This window comes from Cupressus sempervirens, chromosome 11 (genome assembly GCF_028749045.1).
Source record: "Cupressus sempervirens isolate cs-2001-9-10 chromosome 11, ASM2874904v1, whole genome shotgun sequence".
Lineage (NCBI taxonomy): Eukaryota > Viridiplantae > Streptophyta > Pinopsida > Cupressales > Cupressaceae > Cupressus > Cupressus sempervirens.
The window spans coordinates 830,879,180-830,905,891 of NC_143128.1; the positions used below are offsets into that span (position 1 = coordinate 830,879,180).

A 26,712-nucleotide genomic window follows, 5' to 3' on the forward strand; every position below is an offset into this window, starting at 1 on the left:
GCAAGAACTTTAATGATAGAAAAAAAATGTTGCAATCAAATGCTGGAAGGACGCTATGAACACTGCAGTTCATACCTTGAACAAAGTACAGTTGAAGAAAAACTCAAATCAAACTCCTTATGAGATAAGGTATGGCTACAAACCTAATGTAAATTATTTTAAAGTATTTGGTAGCAAATGTTACATCTTGAAAGAATCTAGAAAAGGCAAATTTGATATCACAGGTGATGAAGGCATATTTCTACAATACTCCCGCAAAAGTAAAGCATACAAATGTTTGAATTTGTCTACTCATAAAATCATAGAAAGTGGACATGTGAGAATTGATGAGTTTGCAAGAAAAAGTGAAGAAGAAAGCAGAAAAGAGTCTGAGGATTACAGAAGATTTGTTTCCTATGAACCTAATACCCTGCCAAATCTATCTGAAAGAAAGGAGGCTTCACCTTCCGAGTCCCCAAAATCTCCAACAGCTACCGAGTTGCAGACAGTGCAACCCGAGTCACAATCAAAGACTACCGAGCTAGAGCAAATCAAGTCTGCTAGACCCGAGTCACAGACAATGGGACCCCAGCTTGATACTAAAGTTCATGATGAAATCAATGAAACTCATTCCAAATCCAAAGAACCTGTGTTAGCAAAATATGTCAGAAGGCATCATGCACCTTATCAGATCATTGGAGACAAATCAGATCGAACAATGACAAGAAGCAAATTGAAAGGTACATGTTTACTTGCTAAGTTTGAACTTAGAAATATTAAAGATGTTTTTGATAATGAAAGTTGGATTGAAGCAATGAATGAAGAAATAGAACAAATAGAGAAAAACAAAACTTGGACTCTTGTTCCTAGACCCAAGGATAAATATGTAATTGGCACAAAGTAGGTGTTCAGAAATAAGTTAAATGAAGATGGAAAAGTTTCAAGAAACAAACCAAGGTTGGTATGTAAAGGCTATTCTCAAGACAAAGGTATTGATTATGGTGAAACTTTTGCTCCTGTTGCAAGATAAGAAGGTATTAGAACTTTACTAGCATATGCAGCTCACAAAGGATTTAAAGTTTATCAAATGGATGTAAAATTTGCATTTTTAAATGGAATTCTTGATGAGGAAGTCTACATTGAACAGCCTGAAAGTTTTGTAAATCCTAGCAAAAAAGACATGTTCTGTAAATTACACAAGGCATTATATGGTCTCAAGCAAGCTCCGAGAGCTGGGTATGAAAGACTTCATAACTACTTGATACAGAGTGGTTTTCAAAGAACAAATGATAACAGTAGTCTGTATATCAAAGAAGGACCAGACAAAAAGATTGTGTTGGCAAAAATATTTGTCGATGATACTTTATTCACAGGAAATGATGACTTGTGCAAGACATTTTAAGAAGAAATGAGTAAAGAATTTGAGATGTTTATGTTTGGAGAGATTAGAAAAATTGTTAGATTGCAGATTCAACAGAAGAAAGATGGTATCTATATTACTCAATTTAAATCTATCAAAGAGACATTAAAGAAATTTGGAATGGAAGATTCAAAACCAGTTGGAACCCCTATGTCTACTAGACATAAGCTTTCCAAAAATGACAACTCCAAAAAAGTAGATCAGACCACATACAAATCAATGATTGGAAAATTACAGTATGTAGTGCATACAAGGTCTGATATTGCATTAGCAGTTGGTATGGTGGCAAGATTCTCAACAAATCCCCAAGCAAATCACTTGATGGCAGTCAAAAGAATCAAGAGATATCTGAAAAGTACTAAAGAATATGATTTATGGTACAAAATAGGAGGCAATTTGGACTTAAAAGTATTTATAGATGTTGATTGGGCAAGAAGTATTGATGACAAGAAAAGCACCAGTGGTGAAGCATTTTTTCTTGGTAAAAGACTAGTGTCTTGGACAAGTAAGAAACAGAATTGTATCTCTCAATCCAAAGTAAAAGCAGAATATGTGGCAGCAGCAGTCAATTGTTCTAATATTGGTTGGTTCAAACAACAATTGACAGGTATGAAGATAGAAATCAAGGATCTAGTAGTTATATACTATAATAACACCAATGCAATCAATATATCAAAGAATCCAGTGATGCATACTAAAACAAAGCACATTGCCATAAAATATCATTTCTTGAGAGAACTGGTGCAAGATAAAGAAGTCAAATTGGAATATGTAAATACTAAAGAACAAATTGTAGACATATTCACCAAGCCATTAGCTAAGGATGCATTTCTGTATCGAATAGGTAAGCTAGGAGTCATTCCCCTATCTGAAGCTAACTAAATGAAGTTTAGTGATGCATCAACCAGAACATGTTGAAGATCATTCAGTTGGTGCAATATTAACAAGGGCATATTGCAAATGAACCTATACTTGAGGTACATTGATATTCATTGATTATTGTCTTTGACATGAGATGTCAAAGAGGGAGAAGTTTTTTTGTCCTATCTCATAGAAATTTTTTGTGGAGAGGTTTGTTGTCATATCTCATAGAGAGAATTGTCAAAGAGGGAGAATGAACTTGGCAGAAGTTCTAGCAGACAGAAGCTTTCTGACAGAGGGAGAAACAAAAGGTAGAAAGAGTTCACACTGACAGAAGGAGTTCTCATGGATGAGAATCAAAATGAAACTAAGAATATGTTCCTTACTTTATTCTTGCTCCAAAATTTCATTGTGTTATGACATGTTGTATTGCCATCAATACCAAAGAGGGAGATTGTTGGAACAATTGATTAATTATGTATTGTCTTTGATGTTACACAAAATGTCATATCATTACCAGTTAGTGCATCTCAAACTCACTTAGGCATTAAAGATAGTTTTCTGTGGCTACCGAACATTCCTGAGTTTGCCTTGTTCAACAGGCAGTATCTACCAAGTTCACTTGGGCGCCAAAGGAAAGTCTACAGAAGATGAGTATTAACCGAGCTCACTCGGTTAATGAAGGAAATGTTGGATGGAACCAATGTTAACCACGCTCACTCGGTTACCAAAGGAACTTTTTGTGTATACAATGTTAACCAAGTTCACTTGGTTAACACAGGAAAATCGTTTCTAAGTTAGTGTCTACTGAGTAGGGTCGGCTAACAAAAGATTTTTTTGTTTTGGCATATTAAGTTCAATTGTTTTATCTGTTGGTTCTAACCGACTGAGAAGATGAATATTATTTATTCTAAGTTATATTCTAGCCGACTTGACAATGTGAAAGATATAAATATAAAGTCGAGTTGTGGATTAGAAAGGTGAGTGAATGGAAGTGAACTAAAGATCAAAAGATGCCAAGAGGAAGCAAATTAGAAGGATAAGCAAAATATCCTTGAGAAGCTGAAAAGATATATTCAATCAAGAAGGATCAAGTATGCAAGCCAAAATTGAGATCTGAAATCAGCAATTTAGTTGCATCAGAAATCAAGTCATGTCATTGTTACTCTCTAACCATTGTAGCAGTGGTCTAAATCTCTTAACATATTTGACTTAACAGCTATTTGTAAATCCTCTAACAAGGTGGCAGTTCTATTGAATTGTCTAAAGACCTCTAACAAAGCCACTCCTAATAGGGTGATTAAATCCTCTAATAGGGTTACACCTAACAGTGTATTTTGTAACCTTTAACAGGGTTGGCTCCTAACAGGGCTCACTTCAGAAGAGTTGAAAACAGTAACCAGTTGCAATTGGTGGTTTTTCCTAAATTGAGTTTCCACGTTAAATCTTGGTGTCAAATGTGTTCATGCTATTTCTTTTATGTGTTTGCAACTAAGTTAAAGTAATAAGTAATCACAAATAACATCTTAAGATTTTCATGATAAGTGTTTGCCGAGCATTTTCAGTATTTACCAAGTTACAACATTTCTTTGTTTGCCGAGCATTTTCAGTAACATTTCTTTGTTTGCCGAGCATCAGTAGAATTAAGCTTTCACAGAATTATTTTGTATTGACATCTAAGGGATCTAAGATTCATTTTTGTAATAACTAATTCAACCCTCCCCTCTCGGTTACTCCTCTTATATTTCCAACAATAAATATTAAATACAAGCCCATTTGTTGAGGAAAGCATGCTTGGATATATATTTGCTTTAGTTTCCTTTGTGGCTTTTTCTGAGGTTCTAATATTTATGCCCTTGCTGAAGTATTAGGGTTTCTAAGTTTCTGAAGATTGTCTGAAGTCACTACTGATGTATAGTGATTTCATTAGTTAAATCTCCTATGTGTGATTATTTATGTCTGGGAGATTGGCATTATCACACTAAGAATTTTGAAATAAGTGTTTGCAAATTATGTTGAGGTGTATAATTTGCCTTGCTCTCCTACTGTAAATCTGTGTCTACGGAGAAGTGGTTATTGATTTTAGCATTCAAATTTGGTGAAAGGAACAAATTGCATCACAATTATAATTCTTAAAATTTTGAGTTGGTTTCTTAATTAGCTAAAGATTGTGAGAGTGAATTGTCTAAATTGGATACACCAATTTATGCTTGCAAGTGAAGGATCGAACTGGGCATTTGTGACTGTCATTTCTTGCAGTGTGGCTGAAAATTACATCTACAGGCGTCAGTATTTCTGGGCAGGCTGTGATGCCACTTTCTGGAGATTGGGATTGCCTTTAAGAACCTTTGTGATTTGCCTCAAGGGCGGTGCCATTACTATAGGTTGGGTGTTTCATTACAGGCAGCGTTTGAAACAATATCTAGGGTCTGCATTGTGGGCAACTGTAATTCTGCCTCGGTGCTCATTCCATGCATTTGGATGCCATTTTTTTTGCAGATTTGTGAGCCTACCAACGAGGGTTAGTTCTGTATTTGAAACCCTTATCACTTTTGTTGGGCACCTACTATTGGTTCCCAAAACCATAAATTAGAATCTTACGAGCCTTGCCTACTCAATACTAGGATATCTAATCGATTATGGCCAACTTGATAGGATCAATCACTTTGATCTGTATCCTCTGCGCTTCTGGTTCTGCAAAACCAAGGTCGGTGCACCCGATCTTGGATAACAAACTTGGATCCAAGACGTTTATAGCAAAAAGATTTAATGCAAAGACAGTTCCCCGAAATGGCAAGTGATTAAGGAAACTTCTGGATTGCTAATAGTGAGTATTAATCTTCGAAAATATGATTACTTTAATAAACTTGTGAATGTTGAAATAAGATCAAAAGTGAATTATTAAAACAAATAGATATCAAACCCTTAAAGGAAAGAGATTATAATATTGCCAGCATATAGATTGCAAATTATGAGCAAGTTAATGATCAACGCTGAAATTTAAAAAGGCGATAGAGTCAAAACTATAAGTTTTCACATACAACTCTATAATATTATGTATATTAAATCTATAAATAATTCAATTATCAAGATGCATCAAATCACTTTGTATTCATGTGTATTTGAACCAGTCTATGATGTTTTAACCCTTATAGAGACAAAATAGATACAAATAAGGAAACAATCACAATAATTGTATTTATTGGATTTAAATAGCAACAAACAATTTGATCCACTTATCCTAATAACAAATTATTAATAGAAAAGAAAGATGATCACAAAGGACGAACTATATAGTAATTTAACTCTGAAGCAAATAAAAATATTACTATTATATTGTAGAAAAAATCGTGTTGATGACACTAAGATGCTGATGCTTCACTCAACACAATTTGATCTCAAATAATATCAAAATTTATGCCCAATAATTCACTATCCAAGAGCTTGGTTCAAGCTTCAATCTTTTCCAAGAAAGGAGTTTAAATAGCACATATGCTTCAAACATGCAGAGAGTTTTTTTTATATCTGAATGGTGGTCATTGTTTATTTACATCATATATTTATAAAGGATCAAAAGGCATTGGTTACCTTTCCAAACCTTGCACCTCTTCATAAAAAACTAACCAGTATTTAATATTTAATATGATTTTGATTATATTGAAGTATAACCGATGGTTCAATCATTTCCATGGCTTATAAAATCAAATGCCATCTCCTTCACTCCCATGGGCGCCTCTCTGTGCAACTTCTATCCACCAACATGCTTAACAACTTCCTCTACAGAGCAATTTGTAGGCTATACTTTTTTCTGTAAGAACATTCTCAGAGGAAAAGATCAAGGCAAATAGCTCTTATAAAAATATCTTTATGAGAGAGAGAGACAGAGAGACAACAATGATATTCAAGGATAATAATTAGTTCTACATAATAAGACCATTCCAATAAAAATATAGATAAAATATATATTGAACATACATATATTCAAACTTATATATATTAAACATATTATTTCCTTATAAAAAAAATCTAAGGTAACCAATTTCACTTATATTCATAAGAATTAATAATCAACATATATTTTTGGTTATCTGATATTATATAACTATAGATAATTATTATAAATTCACATATATATATATATATATATATATATATATATATTACATTTAACAATAGCCATATTTATATTAATAACAATAATAAAATATATCTACATACTTTACTGTGCCCGATGCCTCTGTTCCTTGTTCAACATTATCTCAAGGATAGAATGTATCCTCGTCAAATCTGAGGCTAAACTGCTTCTCTTGATTTCATAATATTATTGTCAATTGTGAGGCCATCATAATCATTCTGCTATGTATTGTAAAGACTGGCCTAGTCTACAAAAAATTTACACCCTCCTATATAACTATTTGTGCCACCATATCCACATGTCTTTACCCTTCTTCATTTCGTAATTTTAGAGGGACCATATTGGTCATGGTAGAAGATTTAATATTATCTTCATGCTCTGCATTCAACACACTAGTTTCCACATGGAATTTGAAATTGTTAATAAGCGGCTCTACTCCTCTCCCCAACCACATACGAGGATGTCACCACTATACTCCAAGCTATCTTAATGGGATCGATGGGACCAATGTATCGAACCTTTAAGGGTTGTCTTGGATCTATTCATCCGCCAAGTATAGGTTCTTAACCCTATTTGAGTATGGGGTTCCTTGATTTTATATAAGCCTATTCGTCAGATCCTTTCTTCCTTCGTGATATTTCTCCTCCTTAATCTATGTCACCACATACCTCTGTGTCCTTATTATGATACCACAATCATGTGATTTTCCGAACATAGATTACTCGTTTTTCTTCTACCTATACCTTTTCCTAATAGTTGATGCTTTCAAGTGATTGATTAAGTATGTTTGGAATCGATGTCATGTATGGCTTCTTATTGTCTTTGTACTATGTCGGATGCATATCTAACAAACTTGTATAACAACATGGAGCGTGAGAAGTACTCGATCGAAATCGAGCTCTAGTGTTCTTGTCTGCTTTCTCTCCTTTTATTGTCTTTGATTGATGTCCAGATAATATTTAGTTCTATTTATGAAAGGACGTGATAGGATGAAATGTATACTTGTCTCCATGCAAAGTCACAATATTATTTATATACTATCTATTCATGAGTAATGACCCGTAGGTACTGAGTATGTATCAGTGCTGATGATAATGGGCCACACTAGAGATATTTTTCAATGAATGAGTTTACCAATAAAATTTATTTCGGTTCATGCTATTTATATACATTTTCAGACTATGTATCTATCATTCGAGTCAGACTTTGTATGAATACAAACCAAAGCACAAGAGAGTTGAACCAAGATGAGACTATGAACAAGATGAACCCATATTCGAGTCAAGGGCAGGAGGTGTATGAATCGAGTAGTCTTGTGTAACAATGGAGTCAAGCAATAGAAGACTTCAAACATATATATGTGATTACATGCGTTCAAGTTGGAGATATGTATGGAACGTTGAATTTAAAAAAGTCTTCACGAAGTTGTTCTTCATCCGGAGGGATGCCTAGTTTAGAAACAGGTATGGGGTCGATGAATCTATGCATTTAAACATCTCCTGTATCCTCAGTGTTAAAAGACTTCAATTCCAATGATGTGATATTGATATGTAATCAGATATCATTATAAGTTCAACTTGTCGCTCGCCAATCATTCCATATTAAAACAACACATCCAACTATCACTGCATAATTTCTAATATAGTTGTTGCTTCTCTTTATGAAATGTATTTACTTTCTTCTCCATCACTTGCTTTATATTTGCAGCCTTGCTCGGATACCATGTTAAAAAACATGGATCGTTTTTGCAAATGTAATTATATTGCCATTGTTATAGGTATGTTCCAAATGCATATTTGGATCTCATATAAGTATGAGAGGAGGAGACATGTCTCCAAGGTTTAAACATCATTAGTTAGTATATCAATAATATAAATAACCATATGTCTAATATATAGAGTATTATATACACACACACATATATATAATATAATATATGTAATATATATATATATATATATAAAAGAATATTTATCTAATGATTATTTACCATCAATAATGAAACTCATGATCATATCAATCTGACTGTAACTACAAACTTAACATCTTCCAAAGCTGATGTTTCTTGGAGACAACTTAGGAAATACAAGTTGATAAAGATGCTGAAAGTTTCATTGCCAACGCATACAAAAGCAAATCAGCTGTATGTTTGGTAAGTGTACATCCAGCCAAGACATTGATAAATGCTAATGGTAAATTTGCTTCATCTCTCTTGAGTGATTTAGCACTTCATAAGACTTCTAGGCTTCTAGTCTATATACTAACAATTATCAAAAGCAAATGGAAGAATTGTTGCACCAATTTCAAGAAGCATTCCAAGATCCAAAGACTTTCCATTGAATAGATAAGTAAAACGGGAAGTATAATTGCCACTAGATTGTCTACTAAAGTAATTATGTAATGTTTCTATAATGGTCATTCAATTAGGATCTTTTTTGTAGTTAGTTCTTATTTAGAATGTTTCTTTTCAGTTTTTGTTTCTATTTTAGAACCTTTGTTTATAATCTCTATTTACAAAGTATTCATCTCCTTTGTTTTATGTTGAATATCAATCCATAATCATTTCATAGTATCAGAGCGAAGGTTGGTTTTTGGCAATTTTTCCTAATAAAATTTGTGGTTTAATTACCAAGAAAATTTGAGAAAATTTCTAGAAGCTCTTTTTAATCAATTTTTTAAAACGAAAAATCACAGGGTTTACCTAGAAATCTTGAGGAAATTTTTAGAATTTTTTTGCCTCACTTTTAAAACAACAATCACAAGGTCCACCTAGAAATCTCGCTGAACTTTTTTTTTAAAAATTGCCCAATTTTTTTCTCAAACATGAAATGTGGGATTTTTGGTGAATTTTGGAAAAAAATGTGGTTTTTCCTTGACATTTCTTGAGGAATTCTTTAGAAGATTTTTTAGGGCCTTTTCATTAGTTTTTTGCTTAAACAAAAATCAAGTTCTTTAGAGCTGAGGGTTTATTAGATCGTTCTTTTGCGTCAACAAAAATCATTTTTTTTAGCTAAGGGGTTTACTAGGTGTGTGTGATGAAGGGCTTTGTTTGCAGTGTGAAGACATCTATGTTTTCTAGAATTTTGAACATTATTTTGAGAAGTTGTGGGTTCATTCTCTGTTGGAGGATTTTCTAATATTTTTTCCAAAAAAATATCATGGAGGGTTTTCTAGTCTTTTCCACAAAAAATAATGAAAGGTTTTCTAATTCTTTGTAATGTCCTCTTTTGTAACTGCCCTAGTTTCATCTTAAAATTGTGCATTCCAAGTAGAACAAGAAGTAGAATAGAATCATGTACCTAGTTGAGATCCTACAACGTGTTAGAGAATCATTGAAACATAATACACAAGAGTACATCTTCCTTAATACAAACATTAAAAGCATAGATCATTTCAGCTAGTGTTAGGAACATAATTTCAATCATAAGATATATTTAATTTGTTGATGGAGTTCAACCATAGGAGAGCTAGGATTAGGCACATATTAGTATGCCTTAAACATCTACCCTAGGCTCAAGAGCATATGTCATCCCTCTTGGCCATAATGTGGCCCTTTAGCCATCCAGATGAGGGGGTGTGCCTACTAAAGAATCCAATAAGTATTTGCCTCTTCCATTGCCACCCTTATCCTCCTTTGTATGACTAGAGTTCCTTAACAAAATGCTCAACCAAGGTATGGGTTTGAGGAAACTACAACAAAGTATTTGGAGTGTCCTTCTCTTCAAAAGCCCAAGGACAAGGGCAATCTTGGCCTCATGGGACAACGTATCACCACCATGAGGTGGTGTGTGTATAAGAGGACCTCATAACAATTTCTCCCTCTATGCATTCCCTTATTATCCCTACTATGATTGACTATAGCAAATTGTAATGTCCCCTTATGGGTTTAGTGTAATGGCCCCTGCTAATCCATGTTCAATTTTTATTTAAATTAATCTCCATTTTTATATCCTAAGCTGAATTCACGAGAAAATGCATTGATCTCCAGTTTGTGTATATATCTCCATGTTTCTTCAAATATTTAATATAATTTATAATAGTAAAACCCTTGTGTCAAATTAGACTGGTGGTAATAACAATCGGCAATCTTCTTTAGATCTGCTCTTCATTTATATTTCCTTATTCTTCTTTCCAGTTTTATCTCAGATTATAGTCTGAGATCCTTTTAATATTTATGTATGTTGTTAAGAAATTGATTGGCTTTAATTTCCCTTTGAATGACAACCTTCTAGTAGCCTTAATGGTCTCCTCTCTTCACCGATAGTTGGTGTTATATATCCCTTTCATACAAGGGTTGCATCCTTCGCTAAGCTTGATCATGCCCCTTAACAACACTGACGACATCCCATTCTAATCCTCGTTTGTTAATAATAATCTCCCTACATTTAGTCTTGATGGAAGGTATTAACATTCGATTTGGAACAATGGCCTTCAATCATCGTGGACATTTGAATTGGAACAATGGCCTTCATTATTAGACATCAAATATGTCTCCTTGGATGCACCATTCATAATAAGGAATTTATCAAATGGGTCGACAACAAAATATATGTTTAGTAATTCAATTTATTAAATAATTGAGAATAATTAACTTTATTAATTATCTATGAATTGATCAATATACTATTTATATATATGATTTATTAATATTTATAATAATTATGCATTCATTAATTGATTATTATTTATTTTAGTGATCAATATATAAATTATTCTACAATTATCTATTTAATAATAGCATTAATGTTTGATTAATGTAATCAATTAGTATATATATGATACGTACATATTTACTAGCTTATTTATTAAATACTTATTACAAATAGGGGAGCTATTACACAAACACATAAAAGAGCTACACATTATTGCATGTATTCTTCAAATAAAAGAACATACCATAATATTATATATTTATACACATTATTCATGAGCAAGAAATTATAAAACAAGATCTATTATGCTGCCTATTATAAGAGCTGATACTTCATACCAATTTATTTATATATTATTTAGAATCTATATGCCTGAGTAAGATCACCCCATATACTATCCCATATACTAATAGCTCTATGGCTCTCTACTGCTCTCTTCCAATATATTGATCCCAATTGTGACAACTGTACCCGAATCTGTGATGGATGTAGCCACGTCCTTAACACATCCACCACCACAACCCATGGATATAAGGTCATCACCGTCACCATAGAAGACTGTACTGTGTTTGTAGCTGGTGAAAAATGTGCCAAACTCAACTTCACAGTAAGCTCACTCACCATGACTAAGACTCGTAAAGGGATAACTATGCTCTCACTAATAAATCCTTAGTCACTCCCAACACGTGAGTGAGCTCATCTACCTCCTCTTCCATTCCCCTTAGTGCCTCATAGAAAATGCAACCCCACTCGAGAAGATAGTCTCTGTCAGCCAATAACCATAAAAAGAGTTGTTTCATTATTTCGATGGCTTCTCAAAGTGTAGGAAACTCTATATGGGAAAGACTACTACCATCATAATGCTCATCTATCATTAAAGCATTCCAACCATAGGTAGCCAACATCTGATGAGCAACATCAAAATGCTTTGTGGTTGTGACAATCATTCTATCGTTAACCTCCACTAGCCCAACCAAATGGTGTCTCAAATTCACGGCTCCCGTGCACACTTTCTTAATCAAAGTCTGTACTATGGTATAAAGTTGTATCTGCAATGCTCACCTCATGGTCAACAACATCATGTGTCTTATCATTGGTGCACACATCATCGACCGAGGTACTTCTGTTATGTACCTCAAAAGATGGCTCAGCTGGTAAAGTGAAAGTTGTAGTTGTGGCAATCTCTTCACACACTTATGCTTCCAATGTAACTGCAAGTCCCTCCAAATCACGATACTACGACCTCCACTAAATGAATTTTTTGATTCCTTCTCTAAGGCGTGATATGAAAAACCAAACTCATTCTGGCATGCATCTTCATCGTAAATTGCATCCACATGTGAATTGTTGTCTCATGTTTTTGCAAACATAACTCGCTGCTGTCATAAAAAATTGAATTGTCATATATGGTATTTTTTGAACAATCCTCATGTTTAACCCTCCCATCTTGTGTGTAAATTACTCAAGGGGATGCCCACAACATCCTTCACACTTTCCAGACATCGACACCATCATTATGCTCAAGAAAGGGCTGCTATCATAAAAAAACATAAGTTATTAGGACTGATAAGATTACTTGTATTAGTTGTTTGCTTCCTTTTTCTCGGTAAACAAAGAATCCATGATCTCCCTATGATGTAGTGGCCTGGATAAATTCTTATCTGTGTTTTGAAAGGCTTGCATGAGCTCTGGCATAAGCTCTTCTGTAGACTTTGTTTTACCATGATTCACAACTAATCCTCTATTCTGAATGCAAGAAGCCTCCCCAACAGGGTGGCAGGAACCGCTCTGATACCATTGTAAGAACCCCTACAAGTTCCAACTCTTTTTTCCATTATAACACAATGATATTTCATCAAACAATTAGTATACAAGGTATAGTGTGAAATTTCTCTGAGTTCTTGAATCACAAAACACCATACAAAATTAAAAGTGTTTGCCTAAAGATTCTGTCAATATTTGTATTGTCATAACATGCTTAAGCCACCACTTATACCGCAGCGACAATTTGCCAAACACTTGACATGATACTAATATGCTGATTATGAGCAGTTTAGACATGACATTATATCAAACATTGGGTGTGCATTCCTATTCCTCCACAAATGATTCAAACAATTTATAATGACAAATGCTTAGCCTAAAATTTGATTAAAGACAGGGGAAACATGTAGCTATGCACCAAATTAACTCCAACTGGAAATATTTCAGATAGACACTGAAGCCTTGAATCAAATACTAAGGCACACTTATATCAAAATGTGCCCAATTACTATCAAATTATTCCCATCAAATACGAATGCAGCCTCACAAACTCTGGCCGCTGATGATTGCTGGCTGCTCAAATTCCCAAACGCAGACCTCTAAAAGGCTGTGAATCTGCATTCAATTTAAACTCCAGATTTTGTTAACACTTGCTGAAATAGAATGCAGAAACTTCCTCTCAATTTGATCACAAATGAAGCACAAATGATGGTTCTGTATTAAACCATCCACAAGCACCTCACTGGATAGTTGCACCAGTTCAAAATGCAGAAACACTTCGAAAAAAATCGATTCTTCCAGCTCTCAATATCTGAAACCCTTGGCACCAACTCCTCATCAATTTCACCAAATTCACAAATATCAAATGCACAATAAATTATTTGATCCTTGCATTGAACGCATTTATAATTCGCAAATGCAAATTTACTAGAGGCTTCTCGGTCACATTTTTCATAACTTAAAAGATGACTTGGGCGTTAAAATATTTGCTTTTGCTGCCATGTTTGAAATATAATAGTTTATTATATTTCCCTCCAAATACAGGCACCAAGTCACTTTATAAACTTTCTATTAAATCATTAATTAAATAGAATTTAATTGATGATTAATAATGACTTTAATAGCTCATTAAATTCCTTGAATGACTCACTCCAAACCTAGGTGCTCACCACTTAACTTAGATGCCAAGGTGCCCTACCGAAAATTGCACCGACCATAAATTGACTTACTATAAATAGTGAGTCACTGAAACTGAGCCAACTGACAAATGAGTCAATCACCATGTATACCACGAATCTAGGCACCCATGCCAAATATAGTAGCTCCTCAACAATGACTTACTATAAATAGAAGTGAAACACAGGGACTCACAACCCACCCACCCCCCAGCCAAAACCTTGAAAATACTCATCCCTAAGACGTCCCCACACTAGGTACTTAGAGTATCCAAGTACCCCCACCTCTGCCATTCCACAACCATGCCACAACCGGGATGAGTACTTGAGTTTCTATTTGAATCTTGATTTTTGATGTTACTATTGGGTATGTACTATGTTAAATGTTCAATGGTTTTGGTTAGTGTTGCAATTTTGTTGTCTTCAAGTATTTCAATTTGGAATGTCATATTCAAACATCATTTCGTTACTAGCATTTCAAGTTCTACATGTATAGTATACAACATTCCCGTACTCTCCACTGCCGTCCCCCCAACATCCCAAAATTGAGGCCCTTTGTCCGCGCATCCTGGAAACTTGTCCCGACGTGCCCTAGTATCAATGGTACACTTATAAATAGTAAGTTTGAATAACTGCTCCAATCAACACTGCCACCAAGCTGATCAAGTGCCTTGCTAAAGATAGTAACCATGACTTTCCCAAAATGGACACTTACTATAAATATAAGTGTGTCAATCTAACTCAAATGAAGAGCAATCCTGCACAACCCTAGCCTTTGGAGTGGAAATATAGCACTTGGCTCAACCAACTGAAACCCTCTATCCACCAAACTTAGCCTATGAGGGTCAATGAGAGGCTAAAATAAACAAACTCTAATGCTCACGAAAAAAGGGACAATACACTGTAGAAAATTGATTTGATGTGTTTCCTTCAATCACTAAGCAGTGCCTGTGCCTAAGTTGCACTCCATGACATTATAAGGATGTATTATGTATGACGATAGATGTGGCCTTTCAATGCTTTGCTTCTTTCATGTGTACAGGTAGAGGTTTAGCTTTATGGCTTCCAATTACATTTTCTTGAAAGTAGTTGAAAAGTGGTTACAAGTTCTTCAAATAGAGGTGTAAAATTTTGAAAATTCAACTTTCAAACGCACAAGTAAAGATTTTGGGCTATCATGTGCAAAAGTTATAAATTTTAGCTTTTGAGCGCAACGGTTAAGCTTAGTTTTGGAAGAAAAGACATAAAAGTTAAGGTTTGGAGTTCCCAAAGCGTGAAAGTTAGGCTTGGAGCCAAAAGGTGCACAAAGTTAAGATTTTGGAGAAATAACTGCTAAAGTTAGTTTTTGAAGTTCCAAAATTGCTAAAGTTAAGATCTAAGGTTGGAAAAGTACTATGTTGCCAAGGATGCGTTTCCAAACCTAAGCCTTGAGTTTCAGAAACCATCCCCATTTTGGGGACTTGGGGATGACCGGAAACATTTCCAAGTCGTCCCCACTCAAGCAAGAGAATCAGAAACCCGTCCCCGAAACTTTGGAGATGGTCAACGTGTTTCTAGATGGTGTTGACCGTCCCGAGGACTCCGTGGACGTTTCCCATCCGTCCCAGGGACTGCTTGAAGTTTCCAATTTTAAAATAAAATTTTACTCAAAAAACATTAATAAATGGTGATTTTCAGCCTATTCGCAGGCTTCACATTATAATAATAAAATATGTTAATATAACATATGTTGAAAGTTTTTTTTTTGAAAGCCATTACGAATTTGGCATCCAACTATGACTGAAAATTCAAACTTCAACTTTTGTTCAACAAACCAAACCTGAAAATGATTGTAAATCAGACTGCTATTTGATATTTATATTGCAGACCTAGAAATGATTGTTTCTGGCTTGAGGAATACCCAGATTGTTTTCAGCTTTGATAATGCTTTGATAGCAGCAACAATTGCCCAGAAATAAAGTTTTGTTGCTGATTATTGCCCAAACAAGATGGCTGGTACCCGTCTAGGAAGATTTGGCACAACAAATTCAGTTTTCCTCCAAAACCCACATGAAAGGGCTCTAAAGTCTAAACATATTGTCCATCTATGCCAAATTGATTCTCTCATTTGACGTCATCCTATATTCCAATTCTTAGACTTTAGTATTCTTAGACGATGATTCAATTTGATGCTATGTTCTATGCTGATTTAATAAATGAAATTGATAATTTTAAGTTATGTTGCTATGATGAATCTGACAATGTTATGTAATTTTGAAATTCGTGAATATATATATATATAGCCGTCCCCCTGCCATCCTCTATTTCAGCCAAAACAAAACCTGTTTCCTCGTCCCCCCGTCCCGGAAACTCGAGGTAACATAGGAAAAGTATGGAAGTTAAAGTTTTTAAAACTTTCGTGTTCAACAAGTAGTTAAGGGATGGCATGGAAAACTTTGTTCTTCACAAAGACTTCACACTTCAGAAACTGTCACAGACAAAGGGAAATGACTTGGTAATTTTACATTTTGGGTCTTCAAAAATTGAGGCAACACTCTGTTAATAACAGAGACACACACACACACACACACATGATGATATCTGCCTTGGGGCAGGTATATTGTTAATCAGTCCCAGAACCTCAACTAGCCTGATTCTAAATGGTCCCACAAGCTACTCCAAAAGTGGCATTATTCAGTTGAACCAAACATTAACTTGTTTCCAATGTCATTTCATTCTCAAATAACTTGTCGGTCATGGGTTGCATAAATATGGCATGTCTACTAGAATCTGTAACCTTTATGCTTTGCCTGAAACTTTTGATCATTTGGTCTTTAAGAATGCACCTAGCATTTGGTCTTTCCTGTTTAGTCATACTGGGGATCTGAATGAGAACCTTGGCTTTTCATGGCATGAGATTCTTGTTGGTTATGTTGATGCTTTTTAATGTAAATTTTGGCTTGTGCTTACTATGAGATTAAGAGGAATGATGAGTTTTTAAGGGAGAAAGGAAGCGTCTTACTGAATTCCAACTCACCTATCTCACTGTTATATTTTAGGTTTCTGTAGCATTGGAGTTCCATAAGGATCAGTTCATGATACTGTAGAAAGAGGGTCTCACAATAGTTTGCAAAACAGAGATAAAATAAACCCATTTCTTTCCTCAAGGAAGGAACAAACTGAATAAGGATGAGCTAGAGCTGCTGATCAAATATTTAGAGGAGAAAAACATTACCAGACCAGATCCTGAAGGAGACACTAAGAAGGAAACAACATGTTACCAGACTGATTTCAAAGACATGGATCTGGATCTGATTATGCTTCCCCTTGGCACACATGAGCATAAAAGCAGAGTGTATAGTGATTGGATCAGTACACTTGTTATAGCATGTTTATCAGTCGTAAAAACATATACTTCATTTCTCAGTTTGACGGGTGATCTTCTCTGATACAATCGGAGCAGCACCTCCTGATAATGTAAATCTGTTTAGGTAAACTAGACTTCATAGAAAAAGATAGTATGATCTAAAGCTTGCAGCCTTTTATGCATCTTTCTACTCTAAGTTGGGGAAACAAAGGTAATCTAAACGTCATAAAAGAAATACCAAAAGAGTACTGTACTTATATGTTAATCAAAAGAGTACACACCTTCATTCAGGCACTGTATCAAAAGCTTCTGCCATTTGAACAACACTCTACGTAGACTGTACTCAATACAAACGTGATCTAAAGATTTCAGCCTTTTATGCATCTTTGTTCTCTAAGTTGGGAAGACAAAGGTGATCTGTATGTCATAACACAAATACTTAAAAAATACTAAATTTTTATGTTAGTCAAAAGAGTGCACACCTTCATTCAGGCGCTGTATCAAAGGCTTAAAATAGTTTGCTTCTGCCATTTGAACAACATTCCGCTCACTGTATGAGAGATTCTCCAGAATTTCTATTGCACCTTTACTTGCTTGAGCATTATCATTATTACTATTAGACATGGTAACTAGGAGTAGGATACAACCTTGGACTTTGCCAATCTGTTCACACACATCCTTATCCTTTGAAAGCTCTAACAGTAATGCTACAGCTCTTGCACCTTCTCCAATATCACGTGCAAGAGAGCGAACAATAAAATCGATTGCATGCTCCACTTCAGTTATTCTTGCCTGTCAAATAACCCATTTATAGATTTCAAATACATGATTAAAATAAGATGCGCGCTCAATGCTTTTTCTTTTTTTGAGCACATGCATCTCATAGTTAACATGTAAATCAAAGTTACACCTGAAATTTGTGCATGTGAGCAAAAGAATCCACCCCTCTTCTACCTCAATTTGAGAAATTTGAATTGAAACTTAAAGTACTTAATCTTTCACATATCAGCACAAAAAGTTTCTGCCAAGCTTACCTTGTTGTCACTGTTGTCTTTTATAAGGCTACAAAGTAATGCTAGCGTTCTTTTTCTGATGGATGGCTTGCTCCGACCCAGAAGGTCAACTAAAAGACCAATATAACCTTCTGCTGCAATCCAATGTCTATGTGTTTCTTTCTCTTCACTTAATCTCAGAAGTTCATTTATAGCATACAGCACAGCCTGTTCTTCTCCAGACTCTAGTTTAGGTTTCAGTAGAGCTATTGTGATGACTGTATTTCTATCTTTCCACTCTTGTATGGATCTTTGCAGGATGATGTTTGGTCTGAGCTCCTTGCTGGTGAGCATCCGGTTAGTTAAAGGGCAAGTCGTATGCCCTTCTGCAAACCATTTTTCAATAGCACTTCTTTCAAATGTCTGTCCAGAGGAAATCTCAACAGGATCTTCCATTACTTCCTGTGAAATTGGGCAATAAAAGGATTGTAAGGGAGGCAAAGGATGACTACCCAAAGAGATCCTCTTGTCATGGTATTTCTGATCTCTCTCTTTGGCAGATGATGCAACATCTGCCCAGCCAAGCAATCCGATGATTTGTTCCATTTGCAGAGCCTCTGCTTGATTTTTACGAAGTTGGGCATCTACCATATCCTTCTTAAACTCTTCAAACTCTTGTTTCAAGGCAGACGTATCAGTAGGAACTCCCACTGTTTTAGCAATCTGCAAAAGCAAACTATTTGCATACACATTATTAGCATTCCTTTCTCTGACTCCAGATTCAATTTTATTCACTATTTCCTCTTCTGCTACTGCCGCCTTGAACTCGGCATTCTGCATATCCTTGCAAAGCTTGTGAGTTTTCAGCTGAATAGACAGAGACATATCCAACGATGCAAGAGGAACCAGACTCAGAGCGTGTCCAATTTCCCTCGTAATATCTTGCACTTGCTTGACAATATTCCTGCAATTAACCAGCAGATAAAACCTGCTCTTATGGGAGCAATTGTCTATAACATTCTTTGCGGCCTTGAGTTCTCTTTCCAGAATTTCAAGGGATTTTCTAATTATCTCACTTTCCCTGACATTTTTATTTGCAAGCTCCCTCAATATAGGTTTTATATGCTCCAAATACTTGGAGAGCTCAGTGAGGCTCTCTTGCTTGATAATCACATCATGTGCCGCATTAATGGTTTCTGTAGTTAGCACTACGAGTCTGGCTAACACCTCAGACACTGGCACAAGGGCTACATTGCCAAGTACTCCACCAGAAGCCATATTGCTCCAACTTTAACCACGGGAGATAAAAACTAGGTTGAATGGTAGTTGAATCATCTTTTTCCTTTAAAATCACAACGCCTTCTGATATCAAGCCTTCCAAACAAGTCTGATTTTAGAGGGCAAAAGCTATGAGGCTCTGTACTATCAGGAATTCTTTCTTGACAGATTATCACAAGGGAAACTTACTCAAATTCGCGATAGTCTCCCATATCCAGCATCTTAATATATTCTGATTTTATAGGCCAGGAGCCAAGTCCGTCTCCGTACCAAGATTACTTCCTCAATAGGTCTTCCACGAGGACTTGTTGACCTCGCCGCAACGTAAGAACCCGGTTAGGCCCGGTGACAAATACAATAGCAGAATCGAACAATATCTGCCTCTGAAGCTGCAATCATATCATGCGTAAGAGCATAAAAAGACAGAAGGTCACTCATCTGGGCCCAGTTCATGAAGGGATAATGAAAGCATATCTATCCACCCTGTTACATACATCAACACTGAGATGTCTAAAATTTCAAAAATTCACTGAAATTAGACCCCTCCATGTCCGCAATCATCTAAACTGTCCTGTGGGTTTGCTTAAAGTGTCCAAATACTACCTTCTACGCACCTGCTTGCAAGCGCGCTCATCACAAAGCCATTCCCCAGGAGCTGAGCTGCTGATCCAATACCCTATTATATCATAAAATGTGCATAAATAACCCCTTCTTACAATTCTACTTATTTGTGTTCCCTGCGAGGGATTCGCCTGGAACCACCCTCGCAGAGACCCTTAGAATTGGACTCCTGGGCGTTACCTTCGGTGCTAATTCTGCAAATGGGTATTGGTATTGCATAAAAAACACCGAGGACCATATCAAATAGAAAAAAAATCAGTGACTACCCAAATCGTACCCCACATATAACTGGTTCGAATTGCCATCTCGAGACGCCAATTATCTTCAATAATTCACAGAGCCCCAAAAATAATCAAAAATGAAAACAGCACCTACCATGAAAAACGAATTTAAAAAGTCGCATGTTCCTTACTGAACATTTTTTATATCAATCCCGTTGAATTTTGACCTGGCAGGAGAAGGTTGAATCAGCCTTTTCATTAGTTAACCAACATTTCACCAAAACCTTTGTTTTGATTGTGGATGATTTAATCCATGAAGAGAATTGGGAAATTTTGACCTTCAAGAGAGAGAGAATTCTCCACACATCTTTCCCCATTATTGCAACAAAGTTTCTGGTCAGACTTGTCAACCGTAGTAACGGCGTCAAGTTGAATCAAAATCGTCACAACTCGTCACTGCCTCCGTCACAGACTCCGCGTTGGATGGATATTCAGTCGATAGAATCAGCCATTTCTAAACAATTAATTAAATTAAATATCTTATTCCGTATTTTAATTTATTTAATTATAAATCAATAACAATGTCTGTCCGTTGCCGCTTTTACACGCATTAATGACGTCATGTGGAATTCTGTAGGTCCCATATGACGTCAGTAAAATACCAATTTTTCTTTTTAATTTTCTCTCCAATACATGGGAAATTTGGGTAAAAGAAAAATAATATTTCGTTAGATTATTCTTAGCTCAATTAAATGATAAATGTAAGTAATTAATGTAATTAATTACTAGCACTTGCATCCAGAGGAGCAAGTGTACGCCGATAGTGACAAAAGGTGCAAGTGGAGATAAGAAGGTTGGCCGCATATATTTTGTGTTAAACATTTAATATAATCACTCGGACTTCCTAGAAGATCAACCATCCCAATTCTACTTTAGCTCGAGTGTACTTAACTATGCTTTTTCCCCAATAGCTAAATTGACTATGTTTGCAACTCCATTTGCAAAACCTTCTCCAAGTATTATGCCTTATCAACCATTGATTAGAAAGCCCTTAAAATCTTTTTAATTGATAAGTAGGAGATATTTTCCATAGCAACTCAAATTGTAATATTGCTATCAATATTCAATTGGTGTTATGCTCCTCTACAAATATGATGTTATTTCTACCCATTTATTTAGTGCATATAAAGATATGTTAGATAAAGATGAGCTCTAAGCCTTGGAATAGGTGTTGAACAATAGACACATTACTAAAGTTGATCTATAGGTGCAAAAAATAGAGTACCTAAACAAAAAGATGCTCCTAATTAAGAAAGACGAGTTGTTTCAAATATTGAACCACCCTTGGGTACATATGAAATTGATCAACTTGAAGGAAGTAATAATATCATAGGGCCTTGGGATTATTGATGACGAGGGCTCTGTTTTAATCTTAGTAGGCTTAGGACTATTAATTATTATTGTTTAATGCGATATAATACATGTATAATTTTTAGCTAACTAAACTCTGATGGAACTTCTCATAGTTTAATTTTTTTGCTAATATTATGGATGGATATAAATTTGGTTTTCATAATGTATTTTATAAACTATCTTTAATATTGAAAATATTCCTATAGAATTCGTAACCTAAATAACTAACATAGAGAACAATAAAAAAAAACTTTAAAAACTTAGTACTTTACTTTCTTCACTTGATAGTTAAGTTTGACACATATCAATGCATTAGAAAGAAAAAATGAACAAACTAAGTTTAAACAATGAGAAAAAAATAGGAAATATACATTTTGACATTAATATTAAAAATTATAGTATAATATTTAATTATAACTGAAAAGTGACATCCTAAATAATCCACTTTTATTTGTATATTTTTATATATAGTACTTTTATTCTTATCTATTTACCAATTAAAATACCAACAATATAAATGTCAAAGTCTACCAATTAGTTTTTGGGAAAAGCATGCGTAATTCTCGCATGCTCTTCATAGAATTGATTCCCAAGTAGTAATTTCATAAGAGTATTTAAGGAATCATCATTTTTTAACTTTTTGATTGCTAATTGACCAATTTGTACACTTTTAGTAGAACATTTGTGCACAATTACTATTACTAGATTTTTGTCCAAATGTAGAGGTCAGTAAGTTCCAAAGACTATTACTGGAGGACGAAAAACACAATACATTAGCCATCCATGAAATGGGGGTGCAAGAAAATCCCTTTTGAAGAGATGTGTGTGGATTTTCCTATGACCATGGCTAGAAAGAGTGGCCCTCGACAATGGTGGTTGGTTTTGTAATGGGCCCAAAATGATTATAGTTTCTTTGGCAATCATGAATTAAGTCTACCATCTATTAAACTTTTCAAGAAATGTGACAAATACAAGTAAAGAATTGTTGAGGATGTGCATTTTCCAGTAATATTATTTTGTGTGAAAAAGAACTCTGGCTTCTTTTAGAAAAACAAAACTTTTATAATATTGTTATCATGATTTGACTGTGTAGCTTTTGAATCAAACTTATTAATCCTATGTTGTAAGAACCAAGAATAGAGAAACATAATGAAAACCACAATTTGAAGAGAAACAAATGTTTAGAAGATTGCATATAAATTTCACATAATAAAAAATGCTTTATAGTAAAGGTTTTTTATTAAGAAAATAGGTTTTGAAGGACCTTTGAAACCCTATACAAGGGTACTTTGAAGATTAAAACATTAAGCCCATGCAGTAATACAAGACCTAAAAAAGATAGGGCCAACCAATGAACAAAAGCCAACCAAGAAAGGACAACAAACAACAAAACACAAAAGAAACACAACCAACACAAAATCTAATGAAAATAAAAGATAGAGATAATCATAGCCCATTTTAAAATATATTTTTAAAAGAATTTTCAAATAGAAAAGAAAATATAATTGTCATAATACATAAATTTTAATTAATATATATTTTTAACAATTTAGAATTTATTAAAAAAAATTACACAGATGTATTTACTAAGCTATAAAAAATATATTTAAATAATTTATATTTATATAAAATATTAAATCATTTCAAAACTATTTGAAAAATAGTTAATTTATTAAAAATTAAACGTAATAATTTAATAATAAACTTGTTGTCCTATAGTGATTTACATTTTGTTTTTACTACATGGGAGGTACTCCCTCATTCTAGCCCAACAACCAACAACCAATACCTTGGATACTTGTACAAGTCAAGGTGAGACTAGTCCCTGCACAGGTGAAGTTTGTTGCTCACAACATGTCCTGCCTCATAAACCTAGAAGCATATTTGAACCCAAGACTATGGGAAATTACCCACAACTTTAAGTGAACTCTACTACCCATGTGCGGACTATAAAGTGATATACTTACTTGAAGACAAACTTAGTTGTAATAGATAAATTAGTGAGAAAGCAAATCACATGCAAATTATACTATATGAATATGCAACCAATCCTTTGATGACAAACATCTCAAAACTTAATATAATTTCACATAAAATGTGTAACTATTAAAGCACCTAATTTAACTTTGTGGATTAGAAATTGATATAAATAAAGTGAAAGTTATCAAAATGAATACTTAAATAAATGACAATCCTAAAGTCATTCAACTTGTAAAAAACTTGTTGAAAACACGTCTCTCTCATGGAAACGAGTTTCCTTTGTTGAAATGTGCAAGGGTACAAAGTCGTCACATTTATGACATCATAACATTGATACATGTTTCATGAGTGGTTTCACAAGAACCCTTCTCTCATGAGAATGAATAGAACACTTAGCATTCCATGTGTCTAGTGATCTTCACAGAGGTGAAACATCGGGACTTTGTGAAAGATCTCCCATTCTAGTACTACTTGAGCTCAAACACAATTAACCGCAAAGTTTCCTCTAAAATCAACCCCAAATTATTTTTGATGTGATTTACAAAACATAGTCATTCTACCAAAAAAAATTAAATAATAATCATAATGAATGAATGATGTAAGATACCATTTTCAAACACAAGCATTCCACCAAAATTAAGTAATAATAATAAGTGGACAATGTAAGAGCCCATTACACAAAATAAAATATAAACATTCTCAAACATATAGTTTCACAAGCAAAAACAAGCAAATTTCTAGAGCCCTGCATTCAAGTTCGCTTGCAAAGATGGAACTAGACAAAACAATGTTATGGTCGATGATGGGTCTGATGTCCCTGCAATCCAACGGCATCCCTTCCTATCTCTGCCAACTCTACAATCTTTGGAAGCTCTACAGAGACAATCTGAGTGCATACGCCCACATAGAGATCCCTGAATTCAAAGAATCCTCCATAGGATCTTCCAACGAGATATACTTCTCTATGGGACTCTATCTCAGCAGCCTCGAAGAAACAACAAGTGCTCCAAGAGTCTCAATCTCTTGCCCTAATCGAATAAACAAACCAGCCTTCAATCTCCCATCTGAGCAGACAATCAAAGACAAATTCATGCAGATCGAAGTATGGTGGATGCACCAGCTCAAAACAGAGGAAAAATAGGGGAGCGATAAAGACAGGGGAGAAAGAAGCATAGAGAGAAAATACGTCCTAAAAGTTTTGAGCAAAGACAGAGCAAAGATCTTAGCTCCATGTATTGACCACATTTCAAAATATGCAAAGGATGTGTAGAGGAGGAGTCAGGAGAGGAATCTTTTCAGTAACAATGAGAGCCAAGCAAGGTGGAGTTTGGTGGGGTTCAAGCATCTGTCCACGTTCAAAACTCTGGCCCTCGATCCTGCCCTGAAGAACAAGGTGAAGAACAATCTCGAGAATATAGCTATTTATAGCTGATCACACATGTATTGCGCAAGATCTCACCTTTATTGCAAAAGATTGAAATTCAATCAAACTTTGATTTCCCTAGATATTGCATTTATTGAAATTTGCAAACCACCCAAAAAAAACCATTACTTGTTTTCAAGCGTTGGACAGATTTAGATGAAATGCTCACATATAATAGCCTATCGGCTAATAATTAGTTGGGAATTGAAATGTTAAATTAAAAAAATTGTTGATTGTTATTAATTTCTTATGTTCGTCGTGTTCTTAATTATTTTTGGATCCTCTACGAATCTTAAATTTAAGCAAGTTTGTATAAGATACAATTTTTTATTTGCTAGAAGGATTATACTAAAATGTTTCTATATTATCTATTGAGTAGGTGTGGTCTTATGAAAAAAAATATTTGTTAAAAGGAATATACTATAATATTTCTTTATTTGTGACTTAACTCATGTTTCTAGATGATGCAAGATCATTTTATGTGTAAAGTCATCTGAAAATATTATTTGGTTTGTTTTTCAATAAGGATTATCTTAGTGTAGAATTGTTATTTCTGGAAGGTTTTTATTTTTAGTAAGTTGGTTGTAGGAGCTCACAATGTTGTAATTTCGTCTCTAGATGTTCACTTTAGATATATGTCAGTATATTTTTAGTGTAAGATTAAGTCTATTTTTTAAGATATTAAAGAAAATTATATTTTTGATAGAGTACAAAAATTTTGAAATCAGTTTTGAAAACTTTAGAGGCTCCTAAATGGGGTCAAACATTGGCTGACTAAAGCTTGCACTTGTTAGACTGTAGAGAAATTTGTGGCATTTCTGAAATGGAGTCATAATAGCCAATCAAAGCAACTGGCAATGAGTTTATGATCTCCAGAAGTTTAGCTACTTAAAATGAATGAAAAATGAATTTCTTTCAAAATTTATTTTGAGTTCTAAAGTTGTTTGGGGCCTACTCTAATGTAATAAAATATAAATAATAATATCTTAAGGTTGGTCATCCTCAAATTTTAGAGTTGAAAATTTTTAGAACCTTCTTGGGTAGTTTTAAAATGTTTGTATAAATAAGGTCTATAGGGTTGTCTTGGGTTGTTCTTGGGAATGTATACGGTGACTCTAGCTCACAAAATATTGTAAGAAAAATGTTCATGTAGTTTTGCATGTCATATTTATGAATATTGTAATTCCATTTTATTAGAGATAAAAGAAGCCAATTTCATGTTCTTGTAATTTCAAATTATTTCTATATTGTGTTGTGGGTATTTGTGCTAATAAGGGAGTACCCTTCACCAAGTGGTATCAGAGTAGAAGTTCCTAAGTGTGTATCAAGATCATTGAACGTGAGATAGTTTGCACCGAGACGGTAGTTGTGGGCTTGAGCAACAAGTGCAAAAATGCATCTGCAAAGGAATCATGGTAGAAGAGCTAGAATGTGATAGAAGAGGGTTTGAGA

General features: G+C 34.5%; 1 protein-coding gene across 2 annotated transcripts in view; it reads right to left on the reverse strand.

Annotated features, from left to right (window-relative positions):
* Positions 1-20,842, reverse strand: part of LOC149532136 (U-box domain-containing protein 44-like) — a 71,176-nt gene extending 50,334 nt beyond the window's left edge. The window contains exons 1-2 of one of the 2 annotated variants that reach the window (XM_089811883.1): positions 18,367-20,842; positions 17,815-18,124 (exon numbers count right to left, since the gene is read on the reverse strand). In XM_089811883.1, coding sequence (XP_089668009.1) covers positions 17,815-18,124; positions 18,367-19,602 — 1,546 coding nt within the window. In that variant the 5' untranslated portion in view covers positions 19,603-20,842. The remainder of the gene's footprint in view (positions 1-17,814; positions 18,125-18,366) is intronic. The other variant, XM_089811884.1, reaches the window with a different exon arrangement.
* Between the last annotated feature and the right edge of the window lie 5,870 nt (positions 20,843-26,712).